At 44.0% G+C, this 12095-nt stretch overlaps 1 protein-coding gene across 1 annotated transcript in view; it reads left to right on the top strand.

The window, feature by feature from the left end:
* Positions 1-11881, top strand: part of LOC102395798 (ATP-dependent translocase ABCB1-like) — a 94663-nt gene extending 82782 nt beyond the window's left edge. Inside the window, 3 exon segments of the mRNA XM_044946550.2 lie at positions 7433-7639; positions 10257-10403; positions 11263-11881. Coding sequence (XP_044802485.2) covers positions 7433-7639; positions 10257-10403; positions 11263-11469 — 561 coding nt within the window. The 3' untranslated portion in view covers positions 11470-11881.
* Positions 11882-12095: the final 214 nt, after the last annotated feature.

Here is a 12095-nt window from a genome sequence, read left to right as displayed (position 1 = left end):
TTTTTAAAAATTAGATTCCACATGAGTGATAGCATATGATATTTGTGTTTCTCTGTGTGAATTACTTCATTTAGTATAATAATCTCTAGGTCCTTCTGAGCTCCTTTCTTGTTCAGCTCATTCCAAATTTTTCATCTTCTTAATGCCTATTTAATTCTCGACTATAAACCATGGCTTTACAAACCTTTGAACAATGATTCCACTTAAAGCCTGACCTCCTTGACATAGTCTCAAAGCTGTGTCCACTGTTCCAGCCAATTTGTCCAACCTTTCCCTCAACTCTACTACCCTCCCCTCCTCGACAAGCAGCCTTTTTGCCTGCCGTCCCCCTTCCCTTGGTCTCAGTTACATGAGAGGATCCGGGGAGGTGGAAATCCAGAAAGGCAGAGGAAGGGCGCTGAGAAAAGCCAGATGGAAGCCAGGGATGGCAAGGAGAAGGCGGTCCCCAGTGGCAGACGCCGTGGAGAGACGGGGTACGGTGAAGACCGAAAAGACGTGGGAGGGGCTGGCCGTTAATGGGCTGCTTCTGACCTTTCACAGTCTCCTCCGTGAAGTGGTGGCGGGAGAAGACAGTTGCGCATGGCTGAGGTGTGGTTAGGAGGGAAACAGAGATGAAGTGTGTGGAGACTAGCGGCAGATCAAAGGAGAGGGAAGGAAAATACAACTGGGCAGAACCAAGGGAAGATGTTCATCATGGGGAATCCTGAACATTTTTATGGCTGAAGATGGGATAAAACCATTGATGGAGAAAGGAAATTCAGACACCTTCTAAGAAAAAAAAAAAAGCGATACCAACAAATTTGGGAAACAGATAAAGAACATAGAGGGATTCTCTTTTCTTTCTAAACTAAAAGGGTAAGTGAAGAGTCAGGTTTATTCATGGGACGTTCAGTAAACTGTCAATGAGTGCTTGTCAGGGACTCTCTTAGGCACTGGGAATGAGATAGGCCAACGAAGGGAGTAGGGACATTTTTGATTGTTATTTTTTGGTCGCACTGTGCAGCTTGTGGAATCTTAGTTCCCTGACCAGGGGTGGAACCTGGGCCATTGCAGTGAAATTATGAAGTTGTAACCACTGGACTGCCAGGGAACTCCCCCAAATAGTGAATTTTGAAATGACTGTAATGGGGACTAGAAAAGAATCAAATTAGGAAGGAGTGAAATTTATAGCAAAACATTTCCATTATGTAGGCCTTGAGTTATCGGTTATACTCAGGGATAACATTCAAAATATTCAACAACTGGAATGGCCTGGGCACTGCCCAACCAGGATGGACACCTGCTTTGTACAGTGAGACTGATGCCCGCCAGCTCCTTATGGGTCCTGCTTGCATTAATGGTTGACATGGAAATAGCATTTTCTACCAGTAGGCGAGGGCTCTTTTCACTTCCTCACAGTAATCACAGTGATCATAAATATTTCTTACTGTATCCAAAGACAGTTGTGCCTTTAGTGAGTCTATTCTGTGACAGTTATGTACGCTTTATTCTTCTTTAAGCTTGGTTCCTTATTTTTACTACTTCATCACATATTTTCTGTGAATTCTGACTTTATGCTTCAGTTTTATGTTTAAGGTTTGGACAGAGAACTCTCAGTGAAGACCTTCCTGACAAATGAAGCCATCAGAGGAGAAAATGTTGTCTCTCAGACAGTGATCATGGTCCTTAAGAGACATTTATTAAGCAGCATGTTATATGTTAATCTCTATTGAATTATAGGGGATGGTTAAAGATTTTAACTGAAGAGATAGGGCATATCCTTCCATGAGTTAAAGAAGATAGACTTTGGGCCTTCCCCAGTGGTCCATTGGTTAAGAATCCCTGCTTCCAGTGTAGGGGACATGGGTTTGATCCCTAGTGGGGGAACTAAGATCCCACATGCCACTTGGCATGGCCAAAATTTTTTTTAAAACGGATGATAGATCTAGAGTTGATTCTTAAGGGAAAACTAGAACTAGAGGCATAAGGCTATAAGGGTGTGCAATCAAGATGTTGTTTGATGAAAGAGATAATGTGAGCTGTGGCTGATGAGTAATTTTTTCCTAATGTAGCATAAGTTGGGCTTCCCAGGTGGGTAAAGAACCCACCTGCCAATGTAGGAGGCTCAGGAGACATGAGTTCAGTCCGTGGATCAGGGGGATCCCCTGGAGGAGGGCATGGCAACCCGTTCCAGTATTCTTGCCTGGAGAATCCCCAGGGACAGAGCAGCCTGGCAGGCTACTGTCCACGGGGTCACAAAGAGTCGGACACAACAAAAGTAACTAATCATGCACGCATGCAGCATAAGTTGGCTGAAATAGCAGATTTAATTAGAATAATGACTCTCAAACTTGTTTGATTATAGCCCAGTTAGGAAAGGCAAAAAATTTTCATTCCCCAGCCTGCCCCCCCAATTGCACATGTAGTCACTGTAGTGGGAAAAACTCTTGGTGATAACAGAGTGTTGGAGTTGAAAACAGCAATAATGATAACAGTAAAATAATCAGACTACAAGAAAGTAAAGAAATAAATGGTTATTCTCCACATCCATTAACGCAGGGGAGCAAAATTAAAGACATGAACCGTACCAGTTATGGTTCAGCGTAGGAAACAAAGTGCTGTGGGCATCCGAGCAGCTGCTCGTTTAATAAGGGGGTTCAGCGCTCACATCATCACTGGCAGAGGGGAGTCAGAGTCAGCGCTCCCAGCATTCAAATCAGCGCCGCAGCTGGGATCCTGTGGCCAGGAAGTTGCCGGGACTTGTGCCCATGTCACAGCTGCTCCAAGCCTGAAGACACAAGGACAGAGTCTCGCTGCTGCAGAAGCTCCTCTCTGCCGGAACACGGGCGACAGGTTACCACAGCTTCTGGTTTCCAGGTTTTGCACCGGGCATCTCACTGGTAGAACCTCAGTTACTTCTGGCGGCAGAAGGGAGCCTAAGAAGTAGATTTTAGTCCTGCAGTCCCTTGATAGGTGAAAGGACAGACACAGAAGAATATGGAAATGAGTGCTGAGAGCGTAGGAGAATAACCCTCTCAGGACTGCAGTGATGATGCAGTGCAAACAAAGCGCCCTCATCTGCCGGAGGAACACGGTGATCTCCTCCTGTGTGTTTGCGCTAGAGCTTTGAGATGCCACCAGGTGCTACACAGCAGCCAGCCTTCTTAGTGGAGGTGCCCCAGTAAAGGCTAGTAAATGCGCCAAGTTCTGTTTAGGAACATCAATTGGTGATCTTGAAAGACTAAGTCAGTAGGTTGTTAGCGATTAGTTCCTACTGCCATGAAAAAAAAAAAAAAAGTCTGGGGACTGGAGCATCATTTGATTGTAAGAACTGAAGCAAGGACTTGACCCTGAGGTCAGGAAATGCTCTTGACCATCAGCAAGCCTCAAGTCACACTTAGCAACATTGATCTGAGTGCTGGTTCTCAGACTGGTATGGGTCCGAATGGTCTGGAGAGCTCACAAAGAATGCAGCCACCCTGGCTCATTCACACAGGTTAGGACCAGGCCTCTTCATTTTTTAAACTTTGCCAGATGATTCTGATGCCAACCAGACTTTGAGGACCACTGAACTGGTAACTTTGCAAGTTTCAGGTCACATTGTGGCGAGTCTTACAAAATGAAGCTATGGGATTGTTCAGAGAGTAGAGGTTCTGAGGTTTGTGGGGCCTGAAAGTTGCACAGTTTCAGGGACTATACTTGAAAGAGTCTGAAGTTAGGAACACAGAATTAGTCACAAGCGTAAATATTTACTTCTAGTGAAAAAAATTCACAACAAAATATTAAAGCCTTAAGGATTCTGGTCCCTCTCCTTTTTAGGCAAGTTATCCTAAAGGCTTAGCCAGAAAAGCCCCCTGACTGCAGCCTGGCCTCCCCTCACCCAGGACATTGTTTAACTCCCAGCATTTGCCTGTAGATGAGGGTCCTTGAATCTTATATTCATTAGCTTCACTGAGACTCGCTCGAGTCTTGAGTCTTCCCGTGACCTTTCCTTTCTCCCCTTGCCCATCCTACACACCACCATCAGAGTCCTCTCTCCCTCTTAGGACACAGCTAGAAGCTTGTCCTCTGGCTGTTACCCACTGGGTGCCTGGGCTAAGATGGATACATTGTTCCTTTGAAAGAAGACAGAAAGTATTTTTCAATTCTCAACCACTGTGTAGCCAAAATCTAACCTGTAGTGTACAGACCTGAGCTCCCTCAGCCACTAAGAACGTGACCCTGCACAAGTGACCGAACTCTGCTCGTGTCCTCATCAGTAAAATGGGGATTAAAATCACACATATCTTGCAAGTTTTGTCAAGATTAAATGAGAGAGTACATGAGGCATACTTAATCACAGGACCTATAATATAATCAGTGCTCAATAACTTATCTAAAATTATTTCAGAGTAAATACATACAGGAAAATTATACATATTTAACATTTGATTGTGCTACTGAAATCAGGCAGTAGATTTAAGTCTAGAATAGGGATAGCTCATCATTTTAATCTAGCCTTTCATTGTTACGGTCAGTGTGTTACTTGAGATTTTCACTTAGGCCAGGATCTTTTGAGCAGTGTTCACAGACTCACTGGATTTCCTTGGTCTTCCTCAGACCACCACCCGTGCCTCAGCCAAAGAAGATGTGCATTGATCTTTTTACATTTGGACTTTTTAACATATTTTCCCTCAGGAAAGGATCCTTTAGGAAACACAAGTTTTAAATAGTTAGCAGTAGCTGTGTATAGTGTGGGGATGAGGAGCTCTAAGTATCTTATATGTCTGATGGAAAAACTCATTGAAGCTTGCAGGGATCAGTCATATTCATCTGATTATATTAGTTAAACAGTGTCTTTTTTTCTCCTAGCAGTGTGTGTGTCTGTGTGTGTGTGTGTGTGTGTGTCTGTGTGTGTGTGTTGCTCAGTTGTGTACGACTCTTTGCAACCCCGTGGACTGTAGCCCCCAGGTTTCTCTGTCCATGGGATTCTCCAGGCAAGAATACTGGAGTGGGTTGCCATTCTCTTCTCCAGGGGATCTTCCCAACCCAGAGATTGAACCTGGGTCTCCTGCATTGCAGGCAGATTCTTTACCATCTGAGCCACCAGGGGAGCCCCCTAGGGGTATAAGTCTGGAAAAAAAAATTCTTTTTCTTCCCTCAGTTCTCCATTTCTCAAGTGTGCAATGTTCCATCTAGCCTGACCTGCTATATGGTTTGTAACCATCCTTGTGTGGTTTTTCCTTCCTCTTTTCAGCCTCTACTTTCACTTTCACTTAACACCACGAGGAAGCCTGGAGCATAGATGCTTGGAATAGTCTCCATGGCAACTGGGCTGGGTACTAATAAGGTCATGGCTGTGTTTTCCATCCATCTTTGCACCTGCTAATTTCACAAATAGAAGCTACCTTCCTGCAGCAAAGCCCGTATGTACCCTGTCCTTGGCCAGCTGTCTCCCAGAGGCGTGCAGGCACATGGGATTCAGAGTATATTTATAGCTCAGGATATACTCATCAGTATTAGAAAAGCTCGAAGCTGAGTCACTGATGTCTTCTTCTGCGGTTATGGCAGCTCTCACTTGAATGCCAGCGTTCTCTTGCAAAGTAGATCTTTGGGGCAGATATGTCTCCATCAGAGAGGAAGGATTTTTATCTGCGAGGCCGTAATGGGCACGCCCAGGCTTCTGAAGGGTGTTCCAAGAGGAGCCAGGTTCCTAGAGAAAGGCCAGGCTCTCCCTCCTGCTGCTCTGGGTAAGCTATAGATGTCTGTCCATCCTTTTATCCCCTCAGACATCTATCCCTCTGCTGTGGTTCCAAGTGCATCACACAGGCACCGTTCCAAACCACAGACAGTCCTTCACACACTCTGTGCCTAGCACTGTGCTCAGTGGGGTCCCTGCTGACGTCGCTGAATCCTCAATTCCAGAGTTTAGGGATTATAATCATTCCCATTTTACGTGCAAAGAAACTGAGTTACTAACTCACTTTCGTAAGGTCAACAACTATTTAGAGAGATAGGGATTATAATCATTCCCATTTTACGTGCAAAGAAACTGAGGTACTAACTCACTTTCCTAAGGTCAACAACTATTTAGAGAGATAGCGGCATCCTCCCACGCTCACTTCTGTTTCACTTGAGTCCTCAAACAGCTGATCCTGACTAACAGGTCAGATCAGAAATGTAACCTCCAGGCCTGTTATGTGGTGATAGCAGTTAGTTATTTCCAATTGAATCGTGGATGCTTTTCCTGTGAAAAATCAATACAGAGCAGTAAGGATGGGGGACTTCCCTGGTTGGTCCAGTGGTTAAGACTCCAGTTGAACTAGAGTTCAGCCTCTGGTTGGGGAACTAGGATCCTGTGTGCCACATGGTACAGCCAGAAAACTAAAATTAAAAAGTCATCTTATTTTTAAAAAATTCCACAGAAATAGAATATGTTTTATTAGTTTCTGGTGGCTGCTACAACAAATTACAGCCAGTTTAGGGGAGTAAAACCCCACAGGTCTATCTTATGCATTCTGTAAGTCAGATGTCCCAAGTGGACCGCATGGTGTCGGCGGGGCTGTGCACCTTCTGCAGGCCCTCAGGGAGAGTCTGCTTGCTTATCTTTTCTGGCTCATGGCCCCTTCCTCCATCTTCAAAGCCAGCAACGACTGATCGAGTCCTCCTCATGTTGCTTCACTGTGATCCCCAGTCTCCTGCCCTCCACCCCACACAGTTAAGGACCCTTATGATTATGTTGGGTCCACCTGGATAATCCAAGATAAGCTCCTCATCTTGAGCTCAGCTGATGAGCAGCCTTCCATTGTAATTCTCTCTGCGTGTGAATAACATGAGCAGGTTTCGTGAACTAGAGCGTGGATATCTTGGATGGAGGAGATGGGCATTATTATGCCTTGTTGCTGTTGTTCAGTCACCCAGTTGTGTCTGACTTTGCGACCCCACGGACTGCAGCATGCCAGGCCTCCCTGTCCCTCGCTGTCTCCCGAAGTTTGCCCAAGTTCATGTCCATTGCATCGGTGATGTCATCCAACATCTTATCCTCTGTCACCCCCTTCTCCTCTTGCCCTCAATCTTTCCTAGCACCAGGGACTTTCCCAGTGAGTCGGTTCTTCACATCAGATGACCAAAATACTGGAGCTTCAGCTTCATCAGTCCTTCCAATGGCGGTGGGGGGTTGATTCAGGGTTGATTTCCCTTAAGATTGACTAATTTGATCTTGAAGTCCAAGAGACAGCAATTATTCTGCCTTCCAGATGCATATATCAGAAGCCAGAGTTAAAATGCAAGAAACATGACAGTTCCCCAAAGCATGCAATTATAACCTGATTCAGTTAACCTTCAGTCCAAACTAAAAGCAACAACAACAGTCTCATAACAACTTGCAGTCTTAACGTAGGAAATAACAACATTAATTTTGCTAAATTCAAAAATGTTCCGGTTCTGAGGCTGATCCATGATCTCTTGTTTTCAGCTAATCGATGGCAAGGAAATAAAGCAGCTGAATGTCCAGTGGCTGCGTGCACACATGGGCATCATGTCCCAGGAGCCCATTCTGTTTGACTGCAGCATCGGCGAGAACATTGCCTACGGAGACAGCAGCCGGGTCGTGTCCCAGGAGGAGATTGAGCGCGTGGCCAAGGAGGCCAACATCCACCTCTTCATCGAGATGCTGCCAGACGTAAGTCTCTCACCAGATGCGGTGCCTGGGAGCCTGTGGTTGTGATTTGTAAAGGGCTGGATCCCAAAGGTGAAGAGAAATGAGCAACCAAAACACCCCCGATGTAGACAAGAGTCTTCCTGTCCCCGTCTATGTCGTTTACCCAACCACCTGCCTGACTCCCTGTGAGCAGTCTGACTAAAAAGTACACGTCTGGGAGGCCTTTCCCTCCACATCAGGGCATGGGGCCCACAGAAGCAGGTGTGACCGTCCCCATCATTTCTCTCCCAACCTTCTCTCCCCTCCTTTAACCTTCTAGACCATCTGTGGATAATGGGCCCTTCCTAAGGCTGGAACATCCAATGCATAACTTTAATCCCCTTCACTAATGATGAGGTCAGTTAGTCTGGGCATGGGCCAGCACCTCAGTGTCACCTGGGATCCTGTGAGAAATGCAGGTTTTCAGGCCCTACCCCAGACCTGCTGCACCAGAAACTTGGAACTGGGGTGTAGGAATCTGTGTTCTAATACCCCAGGTGATAAAGGGTGCAGGTACAGTTGGAGAACCACTGGGCTAGGGGTTAACAAAGACAAATACTGAGAGTGATTATCATCTAGCTTATGAAGTGTATCTTGCCCCCCTCACTTTGTCTGCCACAGAGCCCTGTCTTCCTGGGCTATGGGCTGTGTCCACAGAACACGCCTGTACACATCAGAATTCTTTTCCTCAGTGTCTACATGTGGAAAGAAAAGGCAAAACCCCTTAAGTCCTATGTTCTCTCCAAGGACCTACTTCTTCATCTCTGTGGTTCACACTAGGATTTACCTCATCCTGCAGCGGGGCTGGTCTAGCTTCCTTCTCTCGGGGTTTACAGTCCTGCCTTTATCTGCCTCAGTGGGATCTGTATTGTGGCCATACAGCCTGGAAACCCCTCCACCTGTGGGACTCACTTCAGTGCATCGGCCTCCCCGGTGGCTGCAGCTCTGGGGTGGGCCTGTTGCAACCGTCTGACCAAACCTCCCCTGAGCTCGCTCACACCATCTGCAGGTGGAGAGCTCTATGTTGAGTGCCACAGAATTAGGGTTGCTAGAAATAGCAAGCAAAAACAGGCAACCCTACATAGCACATGACTTTTTTTTAATTGAAGTACAATTGAACACAACAATTTACAGTGTTAAGTTCTGCCATACAGCAGAGTTGTTCAGTAACCTATATATGTACACATTCTTTTTTAATATTCATTTTCATTATGGTTTTTATAGGATACTAAATGTGCCAAACAGTAAGACTTTGCTGTGTATCCATCCTGTATACAGTAATTACTTCTGCTTTACCCCAGCCTCCCTCTCCATCCCTCCCCACCTCGCTCCCCTTGGCAACACAAGTCTGTTCTCTGTGTCCGCGAGTCTGTCTCACAGCTAAGTTCACTTGTGTCATATTGTAGGTTGCACACATAAGTGATACCATATGATATTTGTCTTTCTCTTTCTGACTTACTTCACTTAGTATGATAATCTCTAGTTGCATCCACGTGGCTGCAAATGGTATTATTTCATTCTCTTTTATGGCTGCGTGATATTCCATCATATGTATGCACCACACCTTTGTTAACTGTTCATCTGCCAGTGAATATTTAGATTGCGTCCATGTCTCGCTTTTGTGAATAGTGCTACTATGAACATAGGGGTGCACGTATCTTTTTGAGTTAGAGTTTTGTCTGGATGTGTGCCCAGGAGTGGGGTTGCTAGATCATACGGTAATTCTATTTTTAGTTTTCTGAGGAATTTCCATACTGTATTGCATAGTGGCTGCACCAGCTTACGTTCTCACCAGCAGAGTAGGAGGTAGGACATGATTTAAAATCAAACTCTGGATGTCAGAATCAGAGCCCACAGTTTACAAAATTTCAGCCTGGCAAGAATCTGAGAATGAAAAAGGATAATGTGGTTTTCTAGGTTATACATTGCATTTCTGCTCTCACTTATTTACCCTATTAATTCCAGTCCTTATCGTCATATTTAATACTTAATTATCTACTGTGGGAAACAATATGTGAAAAATTTCAGGAGAATTCTAAAAACAAAAGTAAATCAGGAGATTTCAGCTTTTCAAGTTAGATACCAAAATAGAATTTCTTGGCGTCCATTAAAATTGTTGACGCTTTGGAAATAGTCTTATAAAAGCAGACAGCAAAAGGTTAGCGTTCTAAGAATCTTCCCTTCCTCACTTTTTGAAATAATGCAGAGAGCATCACCTACTGGTCATAAATAAAATGAGCTTCAATTATATTATTCTGCATAGCCTGTTAAAATCAAATTTCCTTCCCCTGACCAGTCTTTGTCCCAAATATAGTGAAACCAGAAGGCTTGAAGAGACTAACATTGCAGCAGTAGTCTTCCTCAGGTTCATTTGTCCACACTAAAACATAATTTTTAAGACACAAATGTCTATTTTCAAGAAGAGAAATTAATCCTGCCATTTAGAGCTATGAATTTGCTGTTAAACTCATCAACCCGTTCTTAGCTTCTGAACCTCAACCTTTTTGTGTATGGAAGTGGTTATCCTATTTTCTGCAAGCAGACTCTTTCTCACAGCTCTATCAGTTCTGCTTTTCATAATACAAAACCCTGTTTACAGAAATACAACACCAGAGTAGGGGACAAAGGAACTCAGCTCTCTGGTGGCCAGAAACAGCGCATTGCCATAGCTCGTGCCCTTGTCAGACAGCCTCACATCCTGCTTCTGGATGAAGCTACCTCGGCTCTGGACACGGAAAGTGAAAAGGTGAGAATTTAAATTGGTCTCATTCACACCTGAAGCAGCTGTCCTTAGACGGTTTAAATTTGCGCTACCGTCTCTACAGTAAAGAACAAAATTCAGGCTGATAACAAACTTGTTACTTTCAGTGGAATTTAAACACTTTCTGTAGCTGTCATTCAAGAGATCTAAGATGAAATGAGGCAGATTAGTCTTATAGCACGTGTGCTCCAAAAAATAGCCCTGGATCACTTTGTATTGATCCAAGAAGCTGCATTCAGGAGGCACGGTCCCATCTCTACTGACAGCATCTCCTCAACAACTATAGCAAAGAGTGGAAGCACAGAAAAATGTTTAAACCTGGCTGTTCCTTTAGGTAAATACTAGCTATTGTTTTTAGTTTGAGAAAAAGTTGAGTATTCAGGTATCTGAATGATAAACTCATTCTGAGATTTTTTTTTTAAATCTTGTATTGGAATACAGTTGTTTTATAATGTTGTACTGAGAATTATTTTTTAATCTTAAAAATACCAAAATTCAGAGATGCTGTGTTTGGCCCGTGCCTAGGCTTCCTGACTTAACTGTGGTGCTAGACCAGAAGGATGCTGCATGGCTAAGCCCACTACTGAATGCTTTTAAATGATCGCAGGGGCTGTATTTATAGACACAACTTGGAGATAGCCCCTACCCGAGAACTAACCCAAACTAGGATTCGGTATCTTCCGTATAACAGATCCCTTGCTTTGTGAAATATGTGTTGTATTCCACTGACACTGTTAAAGAAGCACTTATCGTTGGATACATTAACGGTGAGGCTTGTTATGAAGGAGGATTTCAAGGGGGAGGATTATCCTGACCAGAGGTAATTTGTGTGATTATTGAACAGGTTGTCCAAGAAGCCCTGGACAAAGCCTGAGAAGGCCGCACCTGCATCGTGATCGCTCACCGGCTGTCCACCATCCAGAACGCAGACTTGATAGTGGTGATTGAGAATGGCAGAGTCAGGGAGCATGGCACACACCAGCAGCTGCTGGCGCAGCGAGGCATCTATTTCACCATGGTCAGTGTCCAGGCTGGGACAAAGCGCCAGTGAACGGTGACCGTATAAGCTGCCAAATATTGTCTTATAGTATTTGTGTTAAAATATGGCATTTAATCAAAATTAAAAAGTGAACACTTACCAGAGAAACTATGTAGAGTTACTTATTTAACATTTCCTGCCGCAGTGGAGGATCCATCGCACTCTGTTCTGGGTCTTCAGAGACTTTATATTGAAAGAACAGAAAGAAGCATCATCGACGGGAGTAAATCAGTGGGTATGATTGCATTAGAAAGGTTATAGAATCATTCAAAGTAGATTTTGTTAATAAAGTGTATAATTTTTATTTATATTTTCTTATTCGAACTATAACTGACTGCCCTGCTAAAAGATTACAGAAGTAGCAAAAAGTACTGAATGTTTGCATATAGTGCCTATAATAAAACTAAACTTTTATATGACTGGAGTCATCTTGTCTCAAGTACCTGTAAATCTGTCATCTCTCACCTGGACTATTGAAGATCACTTCTGCACTTAAAAAAAAGGGAATTCTTTTAAATGCCCATTAATTTTGTAAGAATGGTTAAGCTGTATATTAATTCCTGCTGTACATATATTTTCACATTGGCTTCTACAATGTATGGCCTCTACAAAGCCATGTGGCTTCTTCTTGAACTTGA

The sequence above is a fragment of the Bubalus bubalis genome, chromosome 8, assembly GCF_019923935.1.
Source record: "Bubalus bubalis isolate 160015118507 breed Murrah chromosome 8, NDDB_SH_1, whole genome shotgun sequence".
In the NCBI taxonomy this organism is placed as follows: Eukaryota; Metazoa; Chordata; class Mammalia; order Artiodactyla; family Bovidae; genus Bubalus; species Bubalus bubalis.
This window is presented reverse-complemented; position numbering and strand designations above follow the sequence as displayed.